Below are 27,700 nucleotides of genomic sequence, written 5' to 3'. Positions count from 1 at the left end.
CATAGATGCATGATATAGACGTGACGCGACGGAAACGTTGGTCACAACATCACACCGTTGTTAGGACAAGGAAGGGCAGGCGTGACAATGACAAGGTACCGTCACGCATTATTATCATTAGCTTGGCTACAGTGGGGGAGGGATAATGTATCGTGTCAAACACACTACACGGCAACAATACGTCGTCGAAGCATCAGAGAGGCACATGATCAAAACCGGGACCCAAGTCTTCCAAATTCAGCCCCGGTGGGCGTGCTGGGCGGAGTGGAGCGACCTGGGCAACAGAATCAGTTGTCAAGGCTCTCAGTTTCAATTGGGTGTCGGTAGTCGCCACTCACGCTGTTCTGGCTGCCAGTTGAGTGACGGTAGTAGTAGTCGTCTAACACGCTATCACCGTCTGGTGAGTGCAGAATCGTACCATCGCTCAGCGACGACTCCGACCGCTTGTGCTGCGGTGCAGACATATTCAGCTTCGGGTTCGCAGGGAGACCGATGCGCATCGCTGGTACGGGTGGAATCTCAGAAACCCTGTCTTCTGCAGGTGGGGCACCAGCGGCGAAAGACAGTTGGGACCACCTCGACGCAAAGGACTTGGCAGTGGATTGGCTCGTGCTTCGCTTCAAGTTGTTGTCGGGCTTCTTCTCGTCATAAGCGTTGATACCCGCTTCCAAGTCGGGCTCTTGGATTGGCAGGACTGGCGACTGGCCGTCTCGCTGCTCTTTCATGGCACGGCGCTTGCGGTATCGCGACACGAGGAAGATCAAGAGGGCGAGGATAGAAATGAATCCAAGCAGGCTAGCTGTGACGATGCCAGCGATGCCAGTCTTTGACATTGGCTGATTGTGAGCGGCAGCACCCCGTGGTGAGCTTATAGAGACATGAGCAAACGGCAAGCACATAATCGGATTGACACGTACACATTGTTGCTATCGGACACGTCAACATGTAGGTCGTCCGGATTCGCCATCGCCGTGCCACCGGTGGAATATGAACCCGATTTCCCACCAGTAGCCTGGTATATCACCACCGCATCCAAATCGAAGAAGCCGTTGCCGGTTGAAACCCCAAGGCTATGCGTGCCAGAGCCGAAGCCTGTGGAGAAAAACTGTCACCATCATCAGTACATAGAGCAAACGAAGAATGCAAAGAAACTCACGAGAAGACTCTATAAACACAGAGTTTTCAGCTCAGCTGTCTTACTCAAAACTCCACGGACGTACCTTAGAGTGGTAAATCCTGGCCTGGCCGTTAGCACCGTTCAGTGTTTGTTTCTGTCCATCCAAGGTGACCGTGTAGTCTCCATGGTCGAAAGAAACGCCACCATAGAGCGCGATAGCGTCCCCAGAGAACGAAAGAGCTACATCAGCGCCATCGAGATTTGTGAAGCTGATAAGTCTAGTTCAGACTTGGTTGTTCTAGGCAAAAAGTCCGAACTTACTGCACACTGCCGTTGGAGAAGAAGGGATTACTCGCCACAGACCACTCCGACGGAGACGGAAGATAGGTTATCGCCGGGTTGGTGTCATCAACAGTCTGGCTAGCGACTTGTTGGCTACAGTGGCGGGTTAACAGGTCCTAACCGTGCGATGGTAGAGTGAACAACTTACTCTTCAGCACCAACGTGAGTCTCAAACACCAGAGAGTCCAGGTCGACGCATCCTCCCCCAGTATTCGTTAATACCGCTGTATGTTCTCCCATGCCAAGCTGGGAAGAACCGCCGAGGAATTGGTCAAAGACAGCGCTGGACGCAGCGGCACTTCCATTGAAGACAGTGTTGCCGTCAACACTCAGAGAATAGTTTCCATAGCCGGGTCTGAGAGCACCGTAGAACCAGACACCCGTGCCATTGAACTTGAATGTTGCCGTCGCACCGGATATACTGGTCGCGTGAAAATCTCTTCCGGTGTAATTCGCAGCGTACGCATCGCCGACTGGAGTATCTAGCCATGCCGCTGTGTAATAAATTAAAGGGGAGCTATTAGGAACTGTGGTGCGGGTGGTCAGAGGCACGTGCAACGAGGGAAATGTGGCATTAACTTACCAGAAACATTAAAAGACGCCATCAAGGCGGACAGTCGCAGGCTAGCTGGACCAAAGAAAGAGAATAAAGAAGAAGAAAAGAAAGGAAAATCCGTCCAGCGGACAGTGAGCGGTCGTGAACGTGAAGGGCGTTGGCGGCCGGGAAAAAGGCGTGCACGCAGGGCGACTGTCGCCGCCTTATATATGGCTGAATAGGCGATCCGGCCATCCGGATCATGGTGGGCTCCCCGCTCTTGCTCACAGCCATGGAACTGGGACGTTTCATGTCTTGTATATCAGCCCTATACGACCTTAGCAATCAGACTGACTCGTGCGCATGAGGACGTAGATATAAGTACGTACCCGATCTTTGTTTCCTGGAGCTTGAGGATCTCGTTCTCCTCAGGCAAGACACGACGTCTACCGCCCTGAACAAGACCCTTCAAAGCTTGATGGTGTGACGGTGGCCCATTCGAGGCAGTGTCAAAGCAGACCTATAAACGGTAACGATTACGCTGATGGCGGGGTTGATGGCGGGATAGCGTCCAGTTGATCGTATGTCCTGCCTAACTGGGCTAATTAGCGAAGTAGACACTTTGTCTCCTTCCACGTCTTTGTTTTGTGTGGCACTCGGTCACCCACACATATACTGAGGTATCTCTTGTCTCTATTCTGAGACAAGATGCCTCCTCCATCGGCTTCGAACAAGAAGCCTGGGCCAACGTCCAAATCGACGGATCTCGTTCCCGTTGGCCCTCGCGAAGTTATCGCCTCGAAGAAACAGCATTGGGCCAGCAAACGCGATGAATACGGCAACAAGCCGACAACAATCAAGGCTCTCGTCCTTCGCAATGGGAAGCATGGTGCTATGGGCACTGGAGAGCTTGTCTCATCGAGAATCAGGATGGCAGGTAGAGAGAAATTGGATCTTCTGGCTGGTCTGTACTCTTTTCAGCAATTCCACCATGCGCTCATCATCGTTAAACAGAGGATATGATGGAGCATTACGCGACTGCAATTGCTGCTCCCTTCGATTCCCTCAAATGCGGGAAGATTGCCAAGTCTTATTTCATCTGTCCGTTGTCCTGTCCCTCGGCCATGACAATGACTGACGCGGTTCGGTAGCCTGGTTGGATGAAATAGAAAACCTTCAGGACCCGGACCTGTTTTCAGACAGAATCACATCTGAAACACTGTCGCGCTTCCCGCCAGTCCCGCCCAAGAATAAGAAAGGCAGACCAGAGAATCCTCTCAACAATCCGGGCAAAGTGGCCACGGTTGTCTCGTCCAGGTAATGAGCTACTTATTGTTGGAAATTGTAGCATGAAGCTTGATACGAGAATGCAGGATCCACAACGCATATCTACTCGCTTCAGGCTGGCGACTTGCTGGTAGCTTTCTCATGGAGTTGAGGGACGTCGTGAAAGATGACAAGCAGATCAAACTCGCGCTCCAACAGAATGATGGAGTACGGAAGCAATACCTCGTTCTCTACGACCTTGTCAATATCATCGTCGATGTGAACCAGCAGAAATTCGCGCAGCTTGCTACGACTGCCCGTAAGTCATTTCACTCGTCCAGTGCGCGCGCAATGTCATTCATTGACCAAAAACATTAGCGCATTGGAAACAGTACTTCAGGCCGAACGAGTACAAAGAAGCAGGCGACGACCAACCAGAGTTCGTTTTCGATTGGGCGCAGCTGAAAAGCGTACACAAATCATTCTTGGACTCCATCGTGGTAGAGCTCTGTCTTCCTGCATCGCAGTACCCCAAACAAATCCTCATCGGCCTCCTGAGAGAAGCGGTTGATGAAACACCGCGAGACTCCAAGCGATTCCCGCAGGCTCTTTGGGACGCCATGGGCGATCTTTCGGTGTGCTATCTTGTCCAAAATCTAAGTCCATGCCTCTGAAATAGCGTCTACTCATAGTACAGCATAGAGGTGCTGGACATCCTCAACACGCCGCTGCTAGGACAAGAGGGGGAGAAATGGAAACAAGAACCGCGCAAGAAGCCAGAGGAATACTTAGAATGGGAGGACGCTCAAATTTTCTCCGTTGAAGCTGGTGAGGAGGTCGACACGTTCAAGGATCTCCTAGTTCCTCTCAGCAAGACCAAGGATAAGGCCGTGCTCGACACAGTCTGGAAGTACATCAATCTTGTGAGTCTCCAGCACTTTCCCTACCTTCGTCATTCTGGGGTGTACCTGATCGTCATTTTAGAACTATCAAGGTGTGTCGGGCAAGACGATCGACGAGCTCTGGGGACTCGATGATAGGAAGGACCGCTTTGCCACCTGGCATGCCTATTATACTCTAAAAGCCGAGAAAGGGTCGGATATCAACAACCCAGATGGTCCCCCTACCCTTGTACCATTCTCTGGGAATGGCAAGCAGGGAGGAAAACCTGGTGGAAAGAAGCAGTTGGCCATTACTTCTGGTTACGGCAGCGACGATTCCATGCCTTCGCTTCAGACTGTCTCGGATTCCTCCGATGAGGAAATCGACTTTGATAGTGACGAGGAAGGCAGCGACGAAGATGAGACTGACGATGAAGGGTCGGATTACGACGAGGAGCTTGAAGAGGAAGTCAGGGATTGGTTCCGCGAAGCTATGGATATCGCTCAGGCTGATCCTGACTTCCACAATCCGAGGAGTCAAGCAAAGGACTTCGAAGACATGGCCTCCTATAAGAAGGACAATCCCTTCTTGAAGTTACTGGGCTCCCTCAGAGGTGGGGTTAGGCATCTTCGAGGTCTTCACTCTTGTACTCACATCAACACAGGTCGTCTGTTCTCCGGCAGTCCCGCCGTCAAAATTACGGATCGTATGCAGCCTCGCACACCTTACACTGGTCCTAAACCATCGCCCTCTGCCTACAAGCCAGTGCCTCCCGGCGCGCGGCCAGCCGCGAAGCCAGCCACGAAGCCGGCTGCTAAAGGTCAGTCAGTGAGGTAGCTCTTTCATGTGCCACCGTACTGAAATATTCTTACCGATAGCCTCGACGAAGAGCCAAGCTGCAACAGTCGAAGAGGTGTCTGATGAAGACGATGCGGCTACACCTGCCAAGAAGAAGAAGAAAAAGCCCAAGAAAAAGAAGAAGAAAACTGCCGCCCCGACGACTGAGGAGCCTATTCTGGAGGAGATCGTTCCTGAACCCGAACCAGAGCCCATTTCTGCTCCGGCTCCGACACCTCAGAGGAAGACTCCCGCCAAACCGGCTCCTAAGGCCACGTCTGTCAAGAGCGGTTCATCTGTTGCGAGTGCACCCTTTGGCTCAACGGCCTCGCTCCCCCTGTCTGCTGAGCAGAGCGCCCAATCTGCTCGCACCTACCTGAAAACCGAGGGTCTTGGCTCAGAAAAGACCAAAGTCAAAACGAGGGCGGACCATGCAACATTGTTCTCTGTCGCTGAGAAGGCGGAGAAGAAGGCGGGGATTTTCTCTCGCTTCACCAAGGATAAGTCAAAGACCGAGGTTGATGAAGCTGGCAAGTACAGCTTCCTCAGCAGGCTGTCGAAGAAGGCCAAGTCGGCGATGCACCAGCTGCTCAATACTGCCGAGGATGAGAGGCGTGGGCTTGCCCCGATGAAGTGGGATCAATTCGTGAAGGTATGTGTTGTTGGATTCATCGAAGCATACTTACTGATATTGTATATAGGTCATGACCGAAATGGGCTTCTCTGTCGACAGCTCTACCGCAGGCTCCAGCGTCCGATTCGACCCGCCTGATCCTCGTGATCACGTAAGTCTTCCGCAGCACTGTGCGCTCGCTGGCTAACGGCTAGATTTGCGCAGCCTATCACTTTCCACAGACGTAAGACGATCCTTAGTCTGACCTTGGCCTGTTGATTTTGACGCTGTCTTTTCAGCTCATCCTGACAGCACCATCCCTCCTAACATGCTCAGGGACTTTGGCAAGCGAATTAAGCGTACCTATGGCTGGAACGACGACGACTTTCTCAAGGTACGGCTAGAGATGACCGTTTTACATACCCGATCACTGACCGACATTTCAGAAAATCCCGTAAAGCCTGTGCCTGCCGTCTAACCTGCGTCAGATTCTGTTTGTCGAGGTGCCCATCTGTATTCCTAGCGTGTTGTTCAGTACTCTTTCCTTGTAGCCACCATTCGTATGAGATTGTCTTCGCTGGTGCTCCTCTACGGGCGCCCCGCCACCAATGCATGATTTGCAAAGGTGGTGGGCCTAGGGCGCTTATTAATCTGTTGCTGCCGTGGTCTCTGAATCTGGAACGAATCCGAAGATTGCTATGTCTGCTCGACCGCCGCCTGCCCGACCTCCGCCTGCTCGACCTCACATCGGCCTCAACTCCTCTGGCCGTTTTGGATCCTACTCAATCTCAGACTGGGGCGAGGATGACGCTTGGGACAGCGGCTCGGACGAGGAGTCCTCGAAGGTGGTAGGCTGGAGCTCAGGAGGGCGCCCCATCACGTCTAGCACACCTGTGTCCGTGCCGAAACCGAAGTCGAAACGGTCGACGTCGACTATAGCCTCTTCGTATACCCATGTCGATGCTCCCAGTTCAAACAGCTACCCTCCGCGCACTGAAGACATCCAGCCACCGCCGGCGAAGCAAGGATGGATGATAGTCAGGACGTCAGCGAAGGGTCGAGGCAGCGTGGACAGGCACGACACCGATGAATTAAACAGTGAGGTCCACGCAGATCCTGAGGTAGAGGGGGATTTGATACTTGGCGATTTGGACTCAGAGGAGCCCGCGGTCGAGCACTCTACCACCCTTGTGCCCATGGCGAAGCCCAAGCTCGGCTACGGCTTTAACTATACCAGGGAGGATGTTGATGATATTGTCAAGGGTACCTCTCATACATGCCATAATCCGTTCGTCCGCCTCTCATCACGCCCTAGATCCCCTTCATCTGGTCTCCCGTAAATCTCACCAGAGCAGCTCGCAGAAAGACGGTTCGATGGCGGATGTAGAAGGCTCCGAGAAGCTCATGCGCGAACGTTCAATACGGTCCAATCGACGACAGAAGTTTGTGGCGTGTATCGCCAGCGAAGATGTCAGTATGGGTACGTTCATCGCATCCAATGGCGCAGCTATACCCGTTGACCTCGAATTACAGCGCAACTCCGCAAATTGGCTTGGAATGGCGTATCAGAAGACTTACGTCCCATAGTCTGGCCGTTGTTGCTGGTGAGCCTTTTCTCCCGTTGGTAATACAGTAACTTAAGCCGATATACCTGCCTTCTTAGGGTTACCTCCCGTTACCAGCACCTTTACGGGTTTCCACACTCGCTCGGAAGCGTTCAGAATACCTATCATTAGTTGAACTTGCTTTTGCACGGAACCGCGACGGCCTCGATCAGCAAATATGGCACCAGATTGAGATTGACGTTCCACGGACAAGGCCCGGCGTTCGCCTGTGGATGTATGCTACAACACAACGAGTATGTCAAAATTCTGAGGGATTTCAAACACTGGCTGATTGCGTTCAGAGCTTAGAACGAATACTGTACGTCTGGGCGATTAGGCATCCCGCAAGTGGCTATGTGCAGGGTATCAACGACTTAGTGACACCGTTCTTCCAAGTGTTCTTGTCGGCATACATCGGTATGTTCCGACCCCTCGCTGCAGCGAAGCCTGTCAAACTATTATGCTAGATTCGGACCCCGAAGAATTCGACCCAGCATCACTGCCGCCGGAAGCCTTGAACGCTGTGGAAGCAGATTCTTTCTGGTGTCTGTCGCGACTGCTTGATGGCATTCAGGATAATTATATCGCTGGGCAGCCTGGCATCCAGCGGAGTGTTAAGCGCATGGCCGAGCTGGTCGCCCGCATTGATCGTGCGTACCTGGTTTGGTTGCTGAATGCTGCCGAGACGCTGAGCTCAATCTGTTTATACTCGCAGCACCGCTGGCAGCTCATCTCGAGTCAGAGAACGTCGAGTTCATGCAGTTTGCCTTCCGTTGGATGAACTGTCTGCTGATGCGTGAGATAAGCGTGCAGAACACTATCCGAATGTGGGATACCTATTTGGTGAGCGTGTTCGATAGATTGCGGTAGACCCTTATCTTGACTGCATGAATTGTGTAGGCAGAAGGTCCCGACGCCTTCTCCCAATTCCATCTATACGTCTGTTCGGCATTCCTGGTACAATGGAGTAAGAAGCTGAAGGAAATGGATTTTCAAGTACGTCCCGTTCTGCACTATTTACAAGCGATTCACTAATATACTGTTTATCAGGGTATCATTATGTTCCTCCAGTCGCTGCCAACGCAGGGATGGACAGACCATGAGATCGAGCTGTTACTCAGCGAGGCATTTGTGCACTATTCGACATGGCACAACGCGCAGAGTCATTTCGGCAAATAGGGAAGGAAGCTTCCACAAGGGGCCACGTATTTATTTCCATATGCACTGTACCACGGAAAGTTACCTAGTTCATACGCACCAATCCGGATCTTCAAACGATGGTAGGCTCATGCTCGCGTAGTAGTAGCGTCAGTCGAGACAACGGGCAGATGGGACCAGAGCAAACTCGATGTATCGGAAGCATATGCAGCATGCAAGAAAATGAATCAACCGGGTACACGAGTGTTTACTCGGACGCCTTCGCCTTGACGAACTCAATCTCCCGGTCGAGAGCCTTCTTCAGGTCGTCAGCCTGCTCATTGGTCTTGACTCGAAGCTTGAATGGCACCGATTTCTCGTCGTCGTGGCCGATGAATGATACAACGTTCTTGGCAACCGTCGGGTTCATGCCTTTGTAGACGTTGAAGTTCTGGAGTGACGGTCAATCGACGAGTTGATAGAGCGTGGACGAGAGGAACGTACGATAGTAATCTTGCCCGTACTGCTATTTCGGAGCAGTAGACGGCGTTGACCAGTCTCCTTGTGGGCATTGACTCTCAGCATACCTGCGCATGGTCAGTAAATACTCTCTTCGCGGCCGTTAGCTTCGCCTACTAACCGATGCCGACGTCGGTCCATTCAGACTGCCCACTATTCTTCTTGATCATACGGTAAACCTTCGTCCGCACTTCGTACTTCGTCTCCTCATCTTCTTCGCCCTCGCCTGCCAGATCGTGCACAGACGTCTGAACGAGCAAAGGCGGGGTCTCCTCTGCAGGGGTTTCCGCTCTCGACGAGTCAGTACCCTCGCCCGCTTCCGACGTCTCAGCCGACTTAGCCGGTGCGGGGGGCAGCGCACCAAACGAAAAGCCCGCGAACTTAGAAGTCGACGTGGCGGGCTTGGGCTCTGTTTCAGGCGTCTTGGGTGGGCTCCCGAAGCCGAAGCCGACAGGGTTGCCTATGCTGCCTGCCGTGCCAAAGGTGAACGGCAGGGACTTGGACGTGGACGGCGGAGTACCAAAGCTAAAGCTACTCTTCGTAGGAGTCGATGTCAGTGACGGTTTGTCCTTGTCCGAACCGAATGCCAGGCCAGCACCGAAGACGCTGCTCGACGTGGAAGGTTTCTCCGCTTCCATCTCCTTCGAGCTGTCGGCTGTCGACGTGGTAAAAAGGTTGCTAGAGAAGATAGATGGAGGAGCAGCGGACGAAGCACCGGTCGGCTTGTTAGACGAGAAGGAGGTGAAGGTGGAAGATGATGATGAAGGCGCGCCGAACGTGAAGGCGGGCTTGGGTGTCGCAGCCACGGAGTTGTTTCCAATGGCGGAAGTCGAGCCAAAGGTAAAGGAAGATGTCTTGGTTAGATCTATGCTAGGTTTGAAGCCTCCGGCCATGTATGCGGTGGAAGAGGAAGCCGCTGGGGGAGTGAACCCAGCGAAACTTGTTGGTGGGGCAGGCATGGCAGGTGAAGATTGGTCCTCTGAACTCGAGGGCGCAGCCAGTTTCGCCCCAAAGCTGAATGGACTGCTCGATGCAGCTGGGGGCGTCGGCGCCGTTGGCGCGGCCTTGGTTCCGAATGTCAAGGCCGACGTGGTGCTTGGTGATGCTGCGGCCGATGTCGTCGATGGAGAAACTTTCTTGACATCTTGCTCGTACTCCTCTCTGACTTTCGACCGCAGGGATTTGTATTGCTCTTGCACGGTTGCAAGATCGAGGAACGGATCCGAATCCACAGCCTTGGTAATTGCATCCACGAATGACACATTAAGACCGCGAAGAGAACGGTAGTACTTGGTCTCCGCCTTGAGTTTATCATCATCCGGCGCTGCGCCGTTCTGCCCGTGGACGCCATTGGTGGATCTGGGTCCGGTGGCCCTCGAATCGGCGGCACTCCCGAGGAAGGAGGCAAATGTCTTCGCTGCGCTACTCGCCGTAGATGACATGACCGGTACTGCTGTTGACGTTGACGTTACAGGAGGCGTGTTGGAACTTGTTGAAGAGTTGAACATGAATGAATCGCCCGCTGGAGCAGGAGATTCAGCAGGTTTTGACAGAGCGGTGAAGGAGTAAGATGACGTGCCGGTAGCTGCGGTGCCAAAACCAGCAAAACCAGCAAATTTAGATGGCACAGCAGCGAGTGTCTGTGCACACGGAGGTGAGGTTGGCCGAACAGGCCGGTGGAGATGACAAGGATCTGGATACATACAGGTGCGGATCCGGACGCCAGGCCAGCAGTCGCCCGCTTGGGTAGCCCCCTGATTCTGACAAACAGTCCATTTGAGTCTTGGAAGCGCGTTCAGAGCATGTGCTTACTTTCTGTTCGCGAGCATATTATCGTCTGCTTTCTTAAGGCCCTGTCCGGACTCGACCACCTGCCGTAGGCGTGATTACGGACGCGTCGGAAGTACTGCGTAGCGCACGCACCTCATCGTCGTCAATGTCTTCGACGTCCTTTGTCAGCTGTTTCTCTGCGCCTCGTTTCATGGCCGGCTGGGATGAGTGTCAGTGTTTGGAACGAGGAGTGCACTGAGTGGCCTGAACACGAACCTGCACGAACGCGTGCCTCGGAGCCGGCGAGCAGACCTCCCCGAAATGGCGCTTCTCCCGGAGGCTCTCCCCGAAGTGTATTGGTTTCGGGCCGGTTTGTATTCTATGCCGTCACCGGAAGCCGGCGTCGGTTTCATAAACTGTAACTCCTCCGGCAGATACCGAAGCCGGCCGCTCTAATTGGCGTTTAGACGTTAACAGACTCGTTCCACGCAGTCAAGCTATCACCTCTCTCTTTCAACCTCCATGTCTTCGTCCTCGACAACGGCGTGCTCCCGTTCGCCATCACCCTCAACGCCGGAGGGCTCCGACAATCTTGACCCGGCGATCACTCAGGAGGTTGTCAACGCTTGGTGTCACTCGCTGTCCCAGGATGGCTTCTTCATCCCTGACGAACCTCTCGACTCTGCCGATAAGGAGGAGCAGGCTCCTACCCTTGACCTGGGTGATCTGATTCAAGACGACGCATACGAAGAGTATGTCGCGTCCATTTGTTCTGTCAATCTTCCTGCTCATAAAATCCGCCGTGTCTCACTTCATCCATCACCCTCGCACAGCTCCCCGTCCAACACAGACATGTATTCATCTCTTGTCAGTCCCCGCTCGCAGTCGCTTTCATATCACACGTCTGAGGCTCGGTCTACCTGTAAGCCTCGGGTGTCCGTCTCGGTCACCAAACCTATCCCGCCACCGCTATCGCAAGTCCGGCGCGACCCGCCCCCCGCCGCTCTGCAGTCGGTCGTATATCCTCCGAAGGAGTCATGCTCAAAGTGCGCGCCACCTATCAGCTCTATCCGTTCAATGTTGATGACTATTGTGCAGTCTCCCGATCATGTTTCCGTCCATCCCGGAGGGCGGCACCAAGTCTCGCGTCGAGACGCAGGTCCGCCTCACTGTCGACCTTGCTCACGCAAGTTCATCATCGGGAGATCCTTTGAATTATGACCGAGTCGGTAGTTGGAAGTGGCTGCGTTTGCCCAAGGGCACTAGCACCAAGCGACGAACCCGCAAGGAAGGAAAAATAGGTTTGGGCCTTTCCATCAAGACATGCTTTCGGCCTTGTACTGATGTCCGGTAGACGCGATACCCGAGGATGCTCTTCACTTGGCCACGGAAATCACCTGCGCCACTCCTCCGCACACAAAGGTGACATGCTGCACTAGCTGTCAGGCTCGCGAGGTGCGCTCCCACCCCGATTAATCTTTCTGGCGCTAACGCTGGACCCCGTTCAGGCCAAGCGCGTTGAGCGCAAGCTCGCCGCGCGAGTCAGGCCCGCCCGTTCGGACGACGAGAGCACGGAAGAGCCCCTCGTTATCCCGGGTCGGGGCAAACATGAGGACACCACAAAACTCATCCAATTCAACTGCCCGGAAGTCCTCGATATCTCGTCAGGAACGGTCGTTCTTCCCCTTCGTATAACGTGCTACTGTCGTCACCACCGAGAGAAGACGGGTTTTAACGTGCATTTCACTATGTTCGATCATACTGGTAGGATCGTCGGCTCTGGTGTCACTCGTCCGATCATGATAACAGACGACCACAAGAGCACTGGGGTTAACAAAGCTGGGAGTAGCGCCGGCCAAACCCCTGATTCGGACTGGGCCTTTCGTTCTCTTGGGGATCGGTCAGACGCCGGTGGCTCCCCATTGGCCAAGCGCAAGGCCGGCGAGGAGCGTGCCTCCAAGAAGAGGACAAAGCCCTACGACGGCAGGCGGTCGGGCAAACTATCGCGACGAACTAGCATTGGCAGCCTCAACTCGACTGTCCCTTCTGCTCTCGCCACCCGGGCATCTACTCCTGCGCTCAGCCACGGAGGTAGCTCGCCCGAACATACCCAGAGGCATGAGCCAGGGACCCCTGACTTCAGCGACCATGGGGCACCTGCAGTAATCCCCAGCATGCTACCCTCCGCGATTGCCCCGCCCATCGTTGCAAACGAGTCCCGTTCGTTTGACGACATCCTCATGGGGGATGTGAGCTCAGTTAACGGAACCGACCCTTCGCTCGCCTCGATATCTCACGCGAGTTTCTTGGCTCATGACATATCGCCGGCCATCTCTTCGTCCATGCATTCGCCAGAACTCATGACGATGCCTGCACCGCAGCCGCTCGAGATTGCGCAGTCCCTGCAATACCTCTTCAACACCGCTGAACCCTCCCCAATCTCTACTCTGCCACAGCCGAAGATTCATCGTCTTATCCCTTCACAAGGACCTACGTACGGCGGTGTCGAGATCACCATATTGGGCACCAACTTCCACCCCAACATGCAACTAAACTGCGTCTTCGGCGATGTTTGCTCGACCTCGACCCAACGGTGGAGTGACAACACTCTTGTTTGCATCTTGCCACCGAGTCCCACACCGGGTGTTGTCGCGGTTTGGTTTGATGGCATCCAGAAGGAAGACGGGTCTCCTCCGACGCTGTTTGCGTATCAAGATGAGACTGATAGGGCGCTGTGAGTCTTGCATGCATTTCACTTTTTCGTTTACTCATTGTTCTCGTAGCATGGAGCTTGCGCTTCAAGTCGTCGGTCTGAAAATGACTGGCAAAATTGAAGATGCTAGGGATGTCGCCATGAGGATTGTCAACACAACAGGTCCGGACAACATGGGTGCCACGATGACTAGTGCGCCGAACTCTGGCATGCAGATGGCCGGTTCATCGCGCTTTTCTGCCGACCTCCTCCATCTCCTGCGTGCCCGCACAAGCGAATCAAGTGACTTCGAGAAGCTCATCTTGGACTTCCTCTCCGTCCTGGACACACCTCTCTCTGTTCCTACATGCAGTATCACCTCCATTATCTCGCACACTACCAGTAGCGGACAGACTATGCTGCACTTGGCAACTTTCCTTGGTTTCAGTAAGGTCATTTTGTTTTTGCTCAAGCACCACATCGACGTCGATGCTCGCGACAACAATGGCTTCACCGCTCTGCACTTCGCCACCCTTAAGAACAACGTTACCTGTGCACGTTTGCTAGTTGAGGCCGGTGCCGCTCTCGACATAGTCAATGCCCTTGGCAAGACCGCTGCTGAAATCGCGCTACCTGGTCTTTTCGAGGACCTTTTCATCGAAGACCCCTTTGCCGACGACGAAGATAGCACTGGTGATCGCAGTACGGACGACCACGACGATGAAGCCGCATGGGGCGATGTCGAGGGGGCTTCCGACGAGGGCGACTCTCCCGTGCGGTCTGCTCGACGCCGCCGAACCGAGCGCAAGTCATCCCTTTCGAAGGAGAAGAATATCCCCAATCACGTCTCGTCGTCTGAGGATGATAGCCCAGTATCGCGATCTCCGGCATCGAAGAAGGCAAAGGAAGCCAGCATCGTTGACGAGAAGCAGATGGCTGCGTCGATTATGGAGATGGTTCAGCGTACCTTCGCGCAGCTGCAGCATCCACAAGGCATGATGCAGAACATCCCCTTACACCTTCCAGGTATGCCCGCCTGGGGTGCGCTTCCGCAGATGCCTGCCGTGTTCCCGGTTTTCGTCCCAATGCCGACGCTACTCTGGGGCGATCGTCGGCCAGACACGACCCAATCCGAGAGTGACACAGACCGAGCAGGTCGCTCCCCGCAATGGCTCGGCATCCCCACCGGCCAGGAATGGAAGGCGATCTGGGAGCGCTGGGCGCTTTCCGCCCGACCCCCGACCGACGACGCGCCTCCGGCTTATACGCCGCGCTCCACTGAAGAGGTTGAAAACCTTAAGGTCGCGCCTACTACAAAGGACTCTTTCACACCCGCGACTGTTCCCGCTCCTGTTCGTCGCGTCGGCTACGAAGCCGCCCCCCTTCCCGAGCAAGAGGTCAAGTCGTACGGCTACAGGCCAGCCAAGAAGCAGTCGCGGAAGCAGCAGAAGAAGCATGATCACATGCTCATTTTGTTCTGGATTCCAATCCTGCTTAGTAAGTCTTCGTTACTTCGACCTCGCAACCCTGTCGGTTAATCATGATCTGTAGTCGGCCTTATTTGGGCTCTCATGCATTCCATGCGGGTCGGATTCCACGCCATGAAGGCGGTTCTTAGCATCAAAGCTGGCCTACGGGCTTAGACGTCTCTTACTTCCCCATCCTCCAATCATGTAGGTGTATCGTCTAGTACTGTTTACCTTAAGACTCCAGTATCTGTAGACTTAGTTCCCTCCTTAGTTCGATTCTATCTGGCAGTGTTTAACATTTCAAGCTGCGTCGTTCGTTTCGTTTTCACCTACATCAGGATTCCGAGTTATTAAGCTAGAGTGGTTCTCTGGATTGTATGTGCACTCTCTACGAACGGTATTTTACAGGTCTGCGCCTCGGTGTACAATATACATGATGACGCCTATACCCGTATAAGCTGCTTTGCGAGTGCAGTTATATTGCTATGAAGTGCTGTGGATAGCACGAAGCCAAGCATAATGCCGACAGAGAGAACAAGCCACCACTCCGGTGACCCTCTGCGCGTGGCGAGAGTGTTGTTGGGGTTTAGCCCCACGTCCGACATAACCTTGTGTACAAGGCCTTGAGTGGCCCTATGGGATACCTGCTTGAACCCAGGCAGACCGTCCATAGACCAGGTGTTATAATGCAGCCAGTAGATTTTGAGGCCCTTCTTCGCCGGGAGGGAAAATGGGTCCTCCTGCTCACGGTCGTTCTTCTCCAGGGTCGTAGCCCAGTTTTTCAGCACATCACCTAAGGCGGTAAACGAAGCTGTCAGCGGGAAATCGACGGAACGCACCCGGCGGAAACTTACGGTGTCCCTCGAATTTATAGAAGGGGACGGCGTAACCGCACGAGGTTCCTATCTTCTCGATATCGAGCCAGATGATAGCGCGAGCCCCGGGCTGGTTCTCAGGCGTTGGCCAACCGTATGCGCTCTGCCCCTCGCTTAGGAGCCGGTCATACTCGGGAGTGCCACGTTCGATGACCCTGCCTGTGTGACCCAGTCAGATAAAGCTCGCTGCGGGCGGAAATAGTGAGGGGGACCGTACCGCGACCAAACATCCGCAAGATCCGTGGTGGGCCAACGAAGGCCTCGAACAAGATCGTCATGCGTGCGTTCCCTGGCTCGTAGATGTGGGAGATAGTCTCATTGCCTGCGAGAAACGATATGAAGTGAGTGGGCCAGTGGCTGAGGGGAAAGACTCGTACCAGAGCCGGTGAGATCGAGGTACCACACCGCCTTGCTGTTGACCAGTTTGAAAGTAGGCTGCCCCTTGGGCGAAACGTTGACGTGTCCACCTTTCATCCCAAAAATGCATTAGCCGCCGTCGGGTGGCTGTGAAACGGTGCACAGGTGAGTCTAATAGAGCTATACGTACCGTGTAAGGGAGCAGTAGCAACATGGAAGAGCTGTTGATCCCTGACCCACTGTATGAGCTTCGGGTCGTCTGGGATCTCGTCGTAGAATTGGACCATGGCGTGTTGTGTGTACCTGCAGATGGGTGTACGAGTTTAAGGAGGGAGAGGACTGACTCACGTTATTATTACTGGCCTGAACACATGGGCACCTCAAGCGGCGCAGATAATTGGTTCCGTCACCTTTGGGATCTGGTTAGCCGATCTCTAGGCGATCAGGTGTGAGCGCAGACGCTGCCTCGTTGTACTGGCTACGCCGATATGCGATAACATTACATACGCCGTGTGAAATCTATACATGGGTACAAGAGTCTCCTACGCAAAGCCTGCACTTTGTAACCTTCGCTGTATCGCTGACATTAACAACGCACCCAACAGCAGGCCGATGGACAGCAAAGTCAGTTCGTGAGCCTTACCGCCTTTCGAGTCCTGCGATGGTGGCGGCAGCGCTAGTGGCGATAGCGTTGGGTTTTTGATACCAACTTGCTCCATAGCCTGCCGAATACTCTCAGGCGTCATACGCGAAAAGCATTGCTTCATCCCTGGCAAGCCGTCTACCGACCAGGAGTTAATCCTGACCCAATAGCTCTTCAAGCCCTTGTCATGATGCAGTTGGTATGGATCGTCGACTGATGCGTCTCGCTCTTCCATGCGTTCTGATACGGTGATCAGCTGCTCCCCTGTGGATTATTTAGGCTTCAGAAATCAAAATTTTGAATGTGCCAGGCCCAGGATAACTCACGCTCTGCCTCGAATTTCATGAATGGTACTGCGAAACCGCAGGCGGTACCAACCCGTGTGATGTCAATCCAGATGATGGCGCGCGCTCCTGGCATCATTTCGGGAGTGGGGAAGTCTATCTCCTCTGGCTCATTGGACGGCTGCAAAAGTTTGTCGAACTCCGGGGTGCCAGCTTCAAATACTTTGCCTATCATCAATGATCAATACAGTGTAAAGTGCCGGAAGGACCGCCATCACCTACCCTTGCCGTAAAGTCGGACGATGCGAGGTGGGCCTTGGAAGGCCTGGAAAAGGATAGTGATACGACCGTTTCCTGGCTCGTACAAATGCGAGATGGTCTCGTTCCCTGAAGATGTCATGCCTTAACATATAATTAATGTAAGCATAGCGCAAGCAATCACCTGAGCCCGAAAGATCCAAAAACCAGCACGCCTTACGGCTGACGAGCTTGAAGCTCTGGTACGCCCTGGGAGATACATTGACATGTTCGCCTGCGTAGCATATGTTCAGCGCATTTCCAATCTATTTGAGAAGATAAACCACCTTTCAATGGAGCGGAAGCGACATGATATATCTTCTGCTCCTTGATCCACTCAATCAGTTTCGGGTCGTCCGGGATCTCATCGTAAAAGTGGCCCATGGCTCACTAGAAGGACAGCGTCGTCTTAATGGAGAGTTGGAAGAGGAAAAGGTGAGCTGCTGGACTCGCGCAAGGGCAGCCGCGTGTGATATATATACCCTGGGCGGCCAGAAGGAGGCTCTAATCGTCAGTGTGCCTCACCTCTCCCGCTGCACTCGGCCCACGTCCGCTAGGCTGGGATTTGGATACCTTAAGATAGAAAGTTTAGTTGCCATTATGTGGCTAGGTAGACATCAGAGTACCACCTCATATACCGCCAGATGTCCGACGAGACAAGATATAACTTCTTCCGCTTTTGCACGAATTCTGATTGTCCCAAAACTAGCTCAATCTTTGGCACGTCAGTGAACTGAATCGTTATGCGTTTTGGCGAGACTCACCTGAATTCGTTGGGAGACCGAGTGCGTTACGCGAAAGCGGACTGGAGTCCAGCGTCAGACAGCCTTCGCGGAGTACACCGCTACGTTATCTATCGCACATTACCTCCGCTAATTCCCCTGCGGATGCGCATGATTAGCTGTTGCACCTTAGCTTCAGATCGCGCTCGCTCGCGTGCAAGGAGAGCGAAGCACAGCTTCTGGGAAGAACTGTTATGGCCTACGCAGTTCCCGTGAGCACTAGGAGAAATTGTGTGTTCAGAGTTCAGGTTGTTGTGCAAGATGTATGGATGGGTCAACGTCGAACACCAACAGTAATCATCCTTGTCCTCGCAAACTTCCGCGTGCCCAGATCACCGACACCTGGATGGTCCGTGCGCATGCAAAGAGACGCCCGTGTCGGTATATAGCCTGCCCCTCGCCCACTATGAGTCCTTACCACTCTGGCCTTTTGGCTTAGATCAAGTGTAGTATCTGTTCTTAATAGTTTAACCACTATTATGAGGGCACCGCCCTCATTATTGGTTATCAAATTTTTGCCGCCCTTGTCCCTCGAGCTCTGCTTGCAACTCGGGGGCATGATGACCTTGCCACTGCAGTACCGGCTTGCGTCGTCGGGGGATTCCCCCTTTTTCTTTTTCTTTGTGTTTGCAACGAGCCATTTGGCTTGTTTTGCACACAGGGCAAAAGAGAATGGAATGTTATTCCTGTAGACATCAATACTATGGTTTGTTCCTATACACCACGCAGGATCATATACCTTTACGCAACGTGTAGCGTAAATAATCTAGATGCAAATGGTTTACACAAGCTTACATGAACACGGGATTGTGCGTAATGTGCTTTGTCTGAGTTACCATGTGGGGAAGGCCATGATGCAGTGCATAGCGTGAGCCTCATGATCAACGGGTATTAGACTTGACAACCATGTCCGACAAGAAGGGTACCGGCAGCAAAATTGCTCGCTGCAATTTCTGTTTAAAGTCAGCCGGTAAGAAAGATCTCAAGAAATGCAGCGGTTGCCAGCAAGTCGTCACTCCATACTCTTTCGATAACTTCAAAGGCTGACATGTAGATCATGGTGCAGTCTTGTGATGTACTGCTCAGAGGAATGTCAGAGAAAAGCATGGTCGACGCACAAGAGCTCGTGCGCTATGGGTACCGAGCTTCGAAAGGCTGCTGAGGCGGACCCAGACGTAGGAGATCTCATCGGAACCATCAACAAATGGCTCAGCTGCTGGCGAGCGACTCTCATGGAGTTCGGTATCACGGCACTCGACTTGCCCAATAGTCCGCCCGACAGGCTCGCAACGCACACGTAAGTACCGGAATGATGACGTGGCGCGTCGGTCAGCGTGCTTATACAGACTCTGTAGGGTGTTTATCGAGCTTGAACGCCGTGACCCCAGGCCGTCCAATCGCGCAACAATGCTCCGGGTAGATATTTGATCCAACTCATCGGTGCATCACACGCTGTAAATCTAACCTTGCGCTCACGCAGATGTGCAGCGGCAGCGTCTTCTCGCGCGAAGAACTCTGCGACGTGCTGCGCGACGCGGACATGAACGAGGAGCACATCGAGAACTGGAAGCGCGACAATCGCGGCGACCACACACTGCAGGTGAACCTGATGTGCGAGGGCCACTTCCGCAGCCTCTGGGTATCGTTCCGCAACCTTGCGCCCCGACAGGCCGTTGATAAGAAGGTGTCAAAGGTGCTCTCGAAGACGTGGGCACGCGTGCTCCGGCAGCGGATCGAACTCGGTCGTCCGATGCTTGACAGCCCCGACGGCGACTTCTTCCCGTAACACTGGGGATGTGTTTGCTCTTCCATAGGTTGAGATCACAATTATTGATTATCACAGAACAATGACGGGTAACCACATTATAAATTTGTTACAAAAATGATTGCCCCTTGTGAGACCCCGCAGGTATGAGTGTTGCGTCCCGGATTGCCGAGAATAAGTCAGAATTGCTTGACATGCCACGATGTCCTGCCAACACCGCTGACTATGAGTGGTCCGAAGAGACTCGGAAGGTACTCCAACTTACCCGTCTTCATCACCTATGATCAGACAGTCTTCAACTAATGAGAACATGCCTCTTCGCAACGAGAGCGTGAAGCCTGTCCAGATCTTGCGGAACGGTAGCGCCTCGCCGGTCACAATCTTCGAGTGCTTCCAGGCGTTCTGTTCGTTCCCGAGGGCGGTCGGCTCAAAGACGTATTCGCAGTTGCGGAATCGACCCAATGAAGCATCACGGCGCAGCAATTCGGGAGATGAAAAGTCGTAGATGACAAGAGGCGTGTGTTCATTGTCGGGCTGAGCCCCGTCTGAAGTGTGTCTGGATTCAGGGAAGAGAGCCCGGGTCTGAAAGATGTGCCCATCGCTGACGATGCCGAGCGGATGTTTATAGATCAGTCGGGCATCTCCAGACCATGAGTCCCAGTTAACGATGTGGAAGCGTCGTACGTCGCAACAGCGCTGAAAGAGGCGCATAGGTGCAAACAGGAGATAATAGAGAGGCCGAGTGTCGTTGTTCGTCGTGAGCACGATGTTTAGAGCGAATACGCGCGACCTCATGCTACCATCAAATGGTGCGTCGAAGCTTGCAGGTGGAAGCTGGGTCGAGTAAGGGTTTCCAGCGCCGTCCAGCTGCAGAACACCAATGCGATGCCCAAGCTCGGGCAGATTCAGAATCGCTACCGCCTCGATGTTCTCGTAGCTTCTTCTGGTAGGATCTCCGGGATCATAGCAAAATATTCGTAGATGCATCTCGTCGGCGTCGCGGAGAGGGGGCATGGAAGTCCAGAACGGAACCAGAACGTGTTTGCCGTCAAGGAATACCAGAGATGAGGCGATCATACGTCCTACTTGAGTGACTGCGTATGCATTCTGTAGGAAAGGTAAGTCATTGTTTCGGCATTGAAACGTGCAAGTTACGGCTCACAAGCTTCAGCTCGCCCGTCTTCCAGTTCCACACCCAGATTTCCGAGTGGGGCATTGGCCTCAAATTGCTGAAGAGGACAACTCCCAGGTGATTGTCCGAAATACACAGTCTTACCTGGGAATCGACAAAGACGGGGAAAGTGAAGGCCACCCTGATGGCCTGTCGTTGGCCTAAAGGATGGGGTCTGCCTGTGGAGAGTGTTACGGTCCCGAGCTCATAACCCATGAGAACATTCCCAACAATTCTGGTATTGGGGCACCCCCTAGGTTAGTATCCTGACGTAGGTTGCAAAATATTTGTTTACTGACGAGCTTTGCACTATGACGAGCAAGTCTTGGCTCTGGTCCATCTCGATAAAGCTGAGTGGCGTCATCTCCGGCGGCTTAACGATCCACTGTTTTGGAGGGATGCCGCGATACCTCGATTGCAGCTGTGTAACGAGTATATCTCTTCCAGGAATAATCTGAGCAACACACGTTCGTGCCACGACGGTGTTACTACCAGGTCGACGGGTCAAAGTGCCGTCAGGATACGGCAGCTCGTAATCTTCTGTACGATCGAGCGCAATCGAAGACTCGCGCCACATGCGCAAGTTCTCTAATGCGACCTGCAAGCCAAATCTCTTGGACGGAATGGGGTTAGCACCTGCTAGCGTGCACTCCAGAGCATATTGGAGGGACGGAGTGCCGTCCACCAGGGATTTAAATCTGTGGCACACCTGCAAGATCATAAATCAACGCTGCCATACTGAACAGACCCTTAAACGCGTACCCTTCTGCACGGAACCAGTTCCAAGGGAGGAATCTCCTGGAGGATCCTTACGAGAATCTCGTTGGGGAGACAAACACCCCCTTTTGCAACGTGGCTGTCTGATTTCCTGTACAATTTGTATGAACCACATGCCATTTAGATTAGTTTGACTCGACTATGTTCACCTGTCCATCCGTCCTATTTTGACCAATAAATCACCGGAGAAAAAAAGTCAGAGACAGAGATCACAGCCCAGCTAGCCAAACTCATCAAATATGGCCTCGCGGAGTTGTAGCACGATCACATGAGCAGCCCCGCAAACTCCGGGCGGCAAATCATAATCTGAGTTCAAATGCCCTCTCGCCAGCGCCGCCGACGGGCTTGGCCGCTGTCAGTGCGACGACGACAATCGAGACTACACTTTCGCCCTGGAAATACAAGTGAGGGCTCATGCACATGCCTTTGACGAGTACTGATGCGATGTTTGAAAACAGACCATGTGATGGCGAGCTTCCATGTCCGGCTGTCCGAGCGATTACAACCCGGTTGCGGCAAACGGTGGTCGACCCATGGAGGGCTGCTGAGCTCTTGGCCTGTATACCACGCTACAGTAAGATTCCGTGCATGTAGGCCGAGGATGAAATCAGAAACCAATTGTCTCTGGTACACCTTTGGCCCGCTGTGCGCTGGTGCTCGCCAAATGTCCGATGATGTCCTCTAGATGTACGTCCATATGCTCCGCAAGCGCTACAAACGAAGTTTAACGAACACATGTCTTCAGAGCGCTCCTATGAAGCAAACGCCAAGATACTGAGCGGCTTAGATAGCTTTACAGGCAACAATGTCCAAACTCTCAGAGGTTATTACAAAAATAGCTCGGTCCATGCGTCTTCCAGCACCGCACTGCAAGGTCGTACCTGCGCAATTTGTCGACTCAGCGCACCATGCATATGTACAATCCTCATACGGTGCAAATAAACCCCGTTCCTACAGTAAAGTGAAACCACCCTCATGTGCGCGGCGACACTCGTGATTTGCACTGCTCGTCTTCGTAATGACGACTTCTCATCCCACAAGGATATTTATGGTATATTTGCTATGTTCAATACCCCCGAGCCCCAGCTGACATACGTTTGCCAGACCACTTTCTCCGGCATATATGTTATGTGGGAAGGAAGCGCCACAGGAAGACCTTCGAACCGGGTAACCGAGGCTTCTCGACGGATCACGCAGGTTGCGCAGGTCCACTCTATCGTGCGCACAGGGTCGTCTGACACATTGGTGTCAAATGTAGTTCCACAGGCAGTCGTCGACGAGCAACTTCTGGCTTTTCCTCAAACCACTTTTGTCCTCGGACGCTCGTGGGTGACTTTGATGCTCCGTGTCTATCATCACCGGAAGATCACACGCGTCCATATCTGTCGAACTGAGACAAAATCGTAATGTCATACCTCCTTTAAGCCATATCCCCTCCTGACACGTGTCTCCAATGGATTCTATTAGACTCAGTGTAAAACATGACAAGAACACTGCTCACAGATCTTCGCTTCTCTGTTCTCTCGCCTGTGCTCCTTTGCTTCATCCATCAGCGCATCCGAAACAGTGTTCCTCCCGCGCCTCTCTACTATTGGCCTTCCTTCGTCATTTCGGTGCTGGGTCTCCAGGATGAATCGAACCGAAGGCAGGCATGCGTCCTCGAAGGCTGTCATGTGGCGTACGTCGCTAGCCATGTCATGTGCCACTACTTACTCTTACCGAACTTTTCGCAATAGGAAGCAGCGTGGCGGCTCGCTCATGCACGAGTGTCTCTTTGCGAATATGCGTATCCCTTGGCGGGATCTTGGCCCGATTCCCGACTTCTCGTGGAACGTACCCGGATGCAAATCGGTCGCCCTGACTTGTGAACATGCTTGCCAGCGCTTTCTGGACACCTAATGGTACTGTCTCATGATCAGTGAACAGCATGGCTGGTTTCGTAGACACTGAGATATAAGTACAGACCCGAAAGACGATGTACAACAGCTTCCAGGATCCCTCCTATTCTCTTCAGAGCCTCATAACCATGCACGCGACAAGCTTTGCTATCCTTGCCTCATGCATCTCTCAAGCTCTCGCAGCCACCTATGCCCTCAGTGACAACTACGTCGGCAACAACTTCCTCACGACATGGGAGCACCAAGCCATCCCTGACCCCACTAATGGCAGAGTGTAAGTCTCGACGTTTATCGTTGATTGAGGTCATGCACTGAACCACTCTTGCAGGAATTATGTTGATCAAGCAACTGCGCTTGCAGACAACTTGACGTTCGTGTCAGGCGACACCCTTATTCTGAGGGCGGATGACACCACTGTGCTCGATTCAAGCGGTCCTGGACGAAACAGCGTGCGGATTCAAAGCTTGAAGAGTTACACGACGCACGTTTCCATGTGAATACACAGCCCATGTGATCCGTATCTGTGCTTCTAACCCGTATAACAGCATTGATGTCCGCCACATGCCACAAGGCTGTTCGACGTGGCCCGCTTTTTGGGAAACTGATGGCAGTAATTGGCCAAACGGCGGCGAAATTGATATCGTAAGCTCCCTTTTCTATTCGTGATAACGCTATTTTCTGATGGTTGGGGAATGAAACGTGCCTTCACCTCTTCTTGCATCATCTGTCTCATCGAATGCTTCAGTGAGTTTCTTCGAATTCCTCGAGCCCTTTTGGTTCTGACTAGTTTCGCTTTGCAGGATTGAGGGTGTCAATGATGTGACTCCAAACGCAATGACCGTGCACACAGGCGCCGCCTGTTCCATGCCCTCCAGCCGCACCGAGACCGGCACCCCGACGGGCCTTGATTGCGATGTCAATACCGATGGCAACGATGGCTGCGGCGTGCAGGCCCCGACCGCAGATAGCTACGGTCCTCCCCTGAACACCATCAGCGGCGGGTGGTACGCTATGGAGCGCACGAACGACTTCATCAAAGTGTGGTTCTTCCCACGGAACGGAGCCACGCCCCCCGACCTCTCGAGCGGCGCAAGCTCTATTGACACCGACAACTGGGTGCGTTTCTGTCGTGCACGTTTGTGGCCCGCCGAAGGCTGATCGGCTTTTCCAGGGCACGCCCACCGCGTTCTTCCCCAACACCGACTGCGACATTGGCTCGCAATTCGACGCCAATAACATTATCATCAACCTGACCTTCTGTAAGTGCTCCTAGCCCCGTTGTGGTAACGCTGCTCACACAGCCTGTACAGGTGGCGATTGGGCAGGTATTTCCTCGATCTACTCGAGCGCTGGCTGCCCGGGAGACTGTGTTGGTACGTAGCTGACCTTCTGCGATGTATGCGAAGGGGCTGAAAGTGCGGGACAGACTTCGTTAACAACAATCCTGCTTCCTTCGCGAACGCGTACTGGGACATCGCAGCTGTGCGTGTATATGAGTGAACTGATGGCCAAATACGCCACTGCGACATGACTGGCCGACCTCATTGTCCATCTAATTTATGTTATCTGTTATCTCGTAACTAACTGTAGTAAGAGTACCCGGGTTCAGTATGATTATCACCACCTCCACATGAAGCAAATTGAAATGCTGACGGCACAGATGCTGCATCATGTGCATTGTCGTGATATACAATGTGCGTGAGATATCAAAATAGTTTGCATGGAAACAGACATGGGCCTAGCTGCCAGTGAAGCGAGAGCGAGCTCTAAGTCGTGCCCCGATTCTGTAGAACACGAACCTAGAACATCCGCATTAGTAACATATATGCGTTCGAACATGATGCACGCAGCGACTCACGGAATAGGTGCGGCAATTGTTGTCAGCCCCGCCAGTAACGCAGTTGCGCCTACCGTCCCAAGGCGGTCGTACATCTGCCCAGCAAACAGCGGAAACGCTGCGGCAGACGATGTCCGCACAAACGTGTTCGAGGACATCGCAGAGGCAGCAACCGGTCGATATGCCGTGACGAGGTACGTAAAGATCGCGGAGTAGCAGAAGAGAATGCCAGTGCCGAACGGAACCGAGGCGATAATGGGCACGATCCAATGCACATGTGGATATGTCGTGAAGGCAAGCCAGAAGAGGCTGATAGGGATGAGAACCGCGCCCCACATGCCAATGACGAGGCGAATTTCTGGCGGAGGGTTGCCGTTATACTTGGTCCTTTGTCTGCGTAAGAACCTGAAGAGCATGCAGGTCAGCTTGGGAGCATGGGGACAATCCGGCAAGGCATACCTGTTGACGAAGGGCTGACACGCAAGGCCAATGAACAGACCGATGGCCATCCCAAGGAATGAGAGTCCTGTAGACTGCACATCGAAGTGGTGACCGTCCTCAAAGATAATTGGAAACGCCTGGAAGGTCAGATACTGGATGCCCAGGATCAAAGCGGACCTGCATCGAAGCATAAGACGGCCTCAGGGAAAATGAAAGACTTAATCGCACCATAAGTTGAGTAGTAGCGCCATAGATTCTAGCGCCATTAGCTCTGAAGGGTGTCAGCAGACCTGAGAGAAACAATAGAGCGGGCACTGACTGAATGGTACGTAACAACTCATGAGCATAGAATGAAACAAGCTTCGCTCGCGTCTCTCTAGTGGTGCCCAGTAATGGCTATCGCCAGTCGACTTGCGGAGTCTGTAAAATAATAATAAAGTGCAAGTCAACGAGCTGGCATTTGGGTAAAATGGGAGGACGAACGCTCACTTCCGTGCTTTCTGCTTGAGAATTGCTGGCACGTATGTTTCTGGCACTAGCTAAGGATCCATATTCATGAGCGGCCGTGCATTTGGACCAGTCATCACGGAACCTTACCACGGTAATACAGACCAACTCTGTAAATATCCAGATGACGAGCACCCGGTAAGTCCACCTCCAGTTGGTGTTCTATCATGACGTCAGTATTATCGCAATACCAACTCGATACTATCGCACTGGCCTGGTTGATAAACCTCATACATACAGATAAGCGAACAGGCCGTAGTAAGCTGATGGTCCACTTACCCACTTATGAAGGGCCCAGCTGCTGGACCGATGAACGGCGAAACAGTATAAACAGCCATGGGTCTGTCAACATGTAGCATCAGCAGACAATCGGGTATGGCAGAAAGTACCAGGGACGTCTCACGTCGCGACCTTATCATTGTCGAACAGATCACTCACGCTTCCACCAGCAACACCAAGGAACGCAGAGCTACTAAATCCCGTCAGGAAACGGAATATCAAGTAGACCGCTGTCGTGATACATGAGCACCATGTATCGCATAAGGACGGAATGAGGACTAGCCAATATCCGGGGCGAATGCGACTGCCCAAGAAAATGCGAAGAACATCAAGAATGAACACCGGTAGATGGGATTACGGCCATGGACTTCGGATAGTGGGCCCACGAGTAGCGGGCCAGTACCCAGGCCAAGGACGTACAGACTGATCCCCAGGATAGCGACTTCATGTCCTACATGGAGATCCTGACTAACACCAGTTTCTGTGAAGGTAGCCTGCGGGTTGTTACAGACAGGCTTCAGTACATACTGGACGAGATACACGTACCATTGACGAAGCGCAGGTGGCGCACAGAGCGCCGCTGCTTATTACCAACACAACAATCCACTTCCTGAATCTAGACATTTTCTTTGGGTCGTCGTGAGGTTCTAAGACTACCTCGTATGGATCCTTAGTCTGTTCATCTTTTCTTGTAGCTGTTGTCCTGAGTCCTTCTGAGTCGAGTGGCTCCGCGCCTGTCTACTCTGAGACAGTATTCTCAAACCCAAATCCACGTTACTAAGAGAACACACGGACCTGAGTGGACTGTACAGAGGCCAGCGTCGGGTCAGCTGTCGGTTATTGCCCTGCATGTCAGCCTTCTGGATCTGTTGTACATGGACCAGCGGCATACATTGTTCCTGTTCCTTGGATGACATCCCGACTCTAGTCTAGCTAGCCAGCTGCACTTTAGCGTTGCTGACTGCACCAGTATGAGAGTATAGGGAAAAGGTGGTCGAAACGTG

The 27,700-nt window shown here is 53.1% G+C and overlaps 12 protein-coding genes across 12 annotated transcripts; 6 read left to right on the top strand and 6 right to left on the bottom strand.

The window, feature by feature from the left end:
* Positions 1–62: 62 nt before the first annotated feature.
* PHACADRAFT_210048 (uncharacterized protein) lies at positions 63–2,064 on the bottom strand (the record flags this gene model as incomplete). Its single annotated transcript, XM_007396869.1, has 8 exons — positions 63–274; positions 339–867; positions 918–1,105; positions 1,157–1,165; positions 1,221–1,386; positions 1,439–1,552; positions 1,608–1,986; positions 2,043–2,064. The coding sequence occupies 8 exons, from the start codon at positions 2,062–2,064 to the stop codon at positions 194–196; spliced, it is 1,488 nt and encodes a 495-aa protein (XP_007396931.1). The 3' UTR covers positions 63–193.
* On the bottom strand, positions 2,064–2,288 carry PHACADRAFT_162615 (uncharacterized protein; the record flags this gene model as incomplete). The annotated part of the gene is made up of 1 exon (XM_007396868.1): positions 2,064–2,288. One exon carries the CDS (start codon positions 2,286–2,288, stop codon positions 2,064–2,066), a length of 225 nt encoding a protein of 74 aa, XP_007396930.1.
* A 365-nt stretch (positions 2,289–2,653) lies between these two features.
* On the top strand, positions 2,654–6,141 carry PHACADRAFT_257932 (uncharacterized protein). The gene is made up of 13 exons (XM_007396867.1): positions 2,654–2,958; positions 3,009–3,095; positions 3,146–3,311; positions 3,368–3,579; positions 3,639–3,895; positions 3,953–4,183; positions 4,245–4,755; positions 4,807–4,962; positions 5,021–5,631; positions 5,681–5,764; positions 5,818–5,836; positions 5,892–5,986; positions 6,039–6,141. The coding sequence occupies exons 1-13, from the start codon at positions 2,703–2,705 to the stop codon at positions 6,048–6,050; spliced, it is 2,697 nt and encodes an 898-aa protein (XP_007396929.1). The 5' UTR covers positions 2,654–2,702; the 3' UTR covers positions 6,051–6,141.
* A 149-nt stretch (positions 6,142–6,290) lies between these two features.
* Positions 6,291–6,932, top strand: PHACADRAFT_162613 (uncharacterized protein; the record flags this gene model as incomplete). Its single annotated transcript, XM_007396866.1, has 1 exon — positions 6,291–6,932. The coding sequence occupies one exon, from the start codon at positions 6,291–6,293 to the stop codon at positions 6,930–6,932; it is 642 nt and encodes a 213-aa protein (XP_007396928.1).
* A 64-nt stretch (positions 6,933–6,996) lies between these two features.
* PHACADRAFT_96549 (uncharacterized protein) lies at positions 6,997–8,375 on the top strand (the record flags this gene model as incomplete). The annotated part of the gene is made up of 8 exons (XM_007396865.1): positions 6,997–7,072; positions 7,126–7,196; positions 7,256–7,450; positions 7,499–7,613; positions 7,664–7,846; positions 7,912–8,039; positions 8,097–8,192; positions 8,247–8,375. 8 exons carry the CDS (start codon positions 6,997–6,999, stop codon positions 8,373–8,375), a joined length of 993 nt encoding a protein of 330 aa, XP_007396927.1.
* A 226-nt stretch (positions 8,376–8,601) lies between these two features.
* On the bottom strand, positions 8,602–10,835 carry PHACADRAFT_196658 (uncharacterized protein; the record flags this gene model as incomplete). The annotated part of the gene is made up of 6 exons (XM_007396864.1): positions 8,602–8,784; positions 8,838–8,920; positions 8,974–10,492; positions 10,558–10,612; positions 10,665–10,723; positions 10,776–10,835. 6 exons carry the CDS (start codon positions 10,833–10,835, stop codon positions 8,602–8,604), a joined length of 1,959 nt encoding a protein of 652 aa, XP_007396926.1.
* Positions 10,836–11,246: 411 nt separating this feature from the next.
* On the top strand, positions 11,247–16,328 carry PHACADRAFT_257926 (uncharacterized protein). The gene is made up of 12 exons (XM_007396863.1): positions 11,247–11,374; positions 11,456–11,489; positions 11,550–11,668; positions 11,721–11,923; positions 11,977–12,077; positions 12,131–13,356; positions 13,406–14,811; positions 14,866–15,576; positions 15,638–15,817; positions 15,876–15,980; positions 16,036–16,125; positions 16,206–16,328. The coding sequence occupies exons 4-8, from the start codon at positions 11,731–11,733 to the stop codon at positions 14,955–14,957; spliced, it is 3,018 nt and encodes a 1,005-aa protein (XP_007396925.1). The 5' UTR covers positions 11,247–11,374; positions 11,456–11,489; positions 11,550–11,668; positions 11,721–11,730; the 3' UTR covers positions 14,958–15,576; positions 15,638–15,817; positions 15,876–15,980; positions 16,036–16,125; positions 16,206–16,328.
* Positions 16,329–16,492: 164 nt separating this feature from the next.
* On the bottom strand, positions 16,493–18,193 carry PHACADRAFT_257924 (uncharacterized protein). Its single transcript, XM_007396862.1, has 7 exons — positions 18,004–18,193; positions 17,869–17,954; positions 17,527–17,812; positions 17,385–17,474; positions 17,225–17,329; positions 16,985–17,170; positions 16,493–16,922 (listed from the first exon to the last, which is right to left on the bottom strand). Exons 3-7 carry the CDS (start codon positions 17,621–17,623, stop codon positions 16,558–16,560), a joined length of 843 nt encoding a protein of 280 aa, XP_007396924.1. The 5' UTR covers positions 17,624–17,812; positions 17,869–17,954; positions 18,004–18,193; the 3' UTR covers positions 16,493–16,557.
* Positions 18,194–19,144: 951 nt separating this feature from the next.
* PHACADRAFT_257922 (uncharacterized protein) lies at positions 19,145–19,862 on the top strand. Its single transcript, XM_007396861.1, has 3 exons — positions 19,145–19,318; positions 19,377–19,437; positions 19,502–19,862. The coding sequence occupies exons 1-3, from the start codon at positions 19,155–19,157 to the stop codon at positions 19,805–19,807; spliced, it is 531 nt and encodes a 176-aa protein (XP_007396923.1). The 5' UTR covers positions 19,145–19,154; the 3' UTR covers positions 19,808–19,862.
* A 103-nt stretch (positions 19,863–19,965) lies between these two features.
* PHACADRAFT_210040 (uncharacterized protein) lies at positions 19,966–21,903 on the bottom strand (the record flags this gene model as incomplete). Its single annotated transcript, XM_007396860.1, has 5 exons — positions 21,720–21,903; positions 21,257–21,666; positions 20,949–21,192; positions 20,052–20,893; positions 19,966–19,993 (listed from the first exon to the last, which is right to left on the bottom strand). Exons 1-5 carry the CDS (start codon positions 21,852–21,854, stop codon positions 19,966–19,968), a joined length of 1,659 nt encoding a protein of 552 aa, XP_007396922.1. The 5' UTR covers positions 21,855–21,903.
* Positions 21,904–23,760: 1,857 nt separating this feature from the next.
* Positions 23,761–25,132, top strand: PHACADRAFT_97292 (glycoside hydrolase family 16 protein; the record flags this gene model as incomplete). Its single annotated transcript, XM_007396859.1, has 7 exons — positions 23,761–23,906; positions 23,961–24,125; positions 24,178–24,294; positions 24,433–24,748; positions 24,804–24,891; positions 24,943–25,001; positions 25,049–25,132. 7 exons carry the CDS (start codon positions 23,761–23,763, stop codon positions 25,130–25,132), a joined length of 975 nt encoding a protein of 324 aa, XP_007396921.1.
* A 238-nt stretch (positions 25,133–25,370) lies between these two features.
* On the bottom strand, positions 25,371–27,320 carry PHACADRAFT_162604 (uncharacterized protein; the record flags this gene model as incomplete). The annotated part of the gene is made up of 12 exons (XM_007396858.1): positions 25,371–25,431; positions 25,491–25,874; positions 25,929–26,087; positions 26,139–26,181; positions 26,230–26,330; positions 26,400–26,449; positions 26,508–26,579; positions 26,628–26,631; positions 26,697–26,759; positions 26,821–26,926; positions 26,980–27,190; positions 27,243–27,320. The coding sequence occupies 12 exons, from the start codon at positions 27,318–27,320 to the stop codon at positions 25,371–25,373; spliced, it is 1,332 nt and encodes a 443-aa protein (XP_007396920.1).
* Positions 27,321–27,700: the final 380 nt, after the last annotated feature.

The sequence above is a fragment of the Phanerochaete carnosa genome (assembly GCF_000300595.1).
Source record: "Phanerochaete carnosa HHB-10118-sp unplaced genomic scaffold PHACAscaffold_6, whole genome shotgun sequence".
Classification (NCBI taxonomy): Eukaryota; Fungi; Basidiomycota; class Agaricomycetes; order Polyporales; family Phanerochaetaceae; genus Phanerochaete; species Phanerochaete carnosa.
Note: the sequence above shows the minus strand (reverse complement) of the source record. Positions and strands in the feature narration are given on the sequence as shown.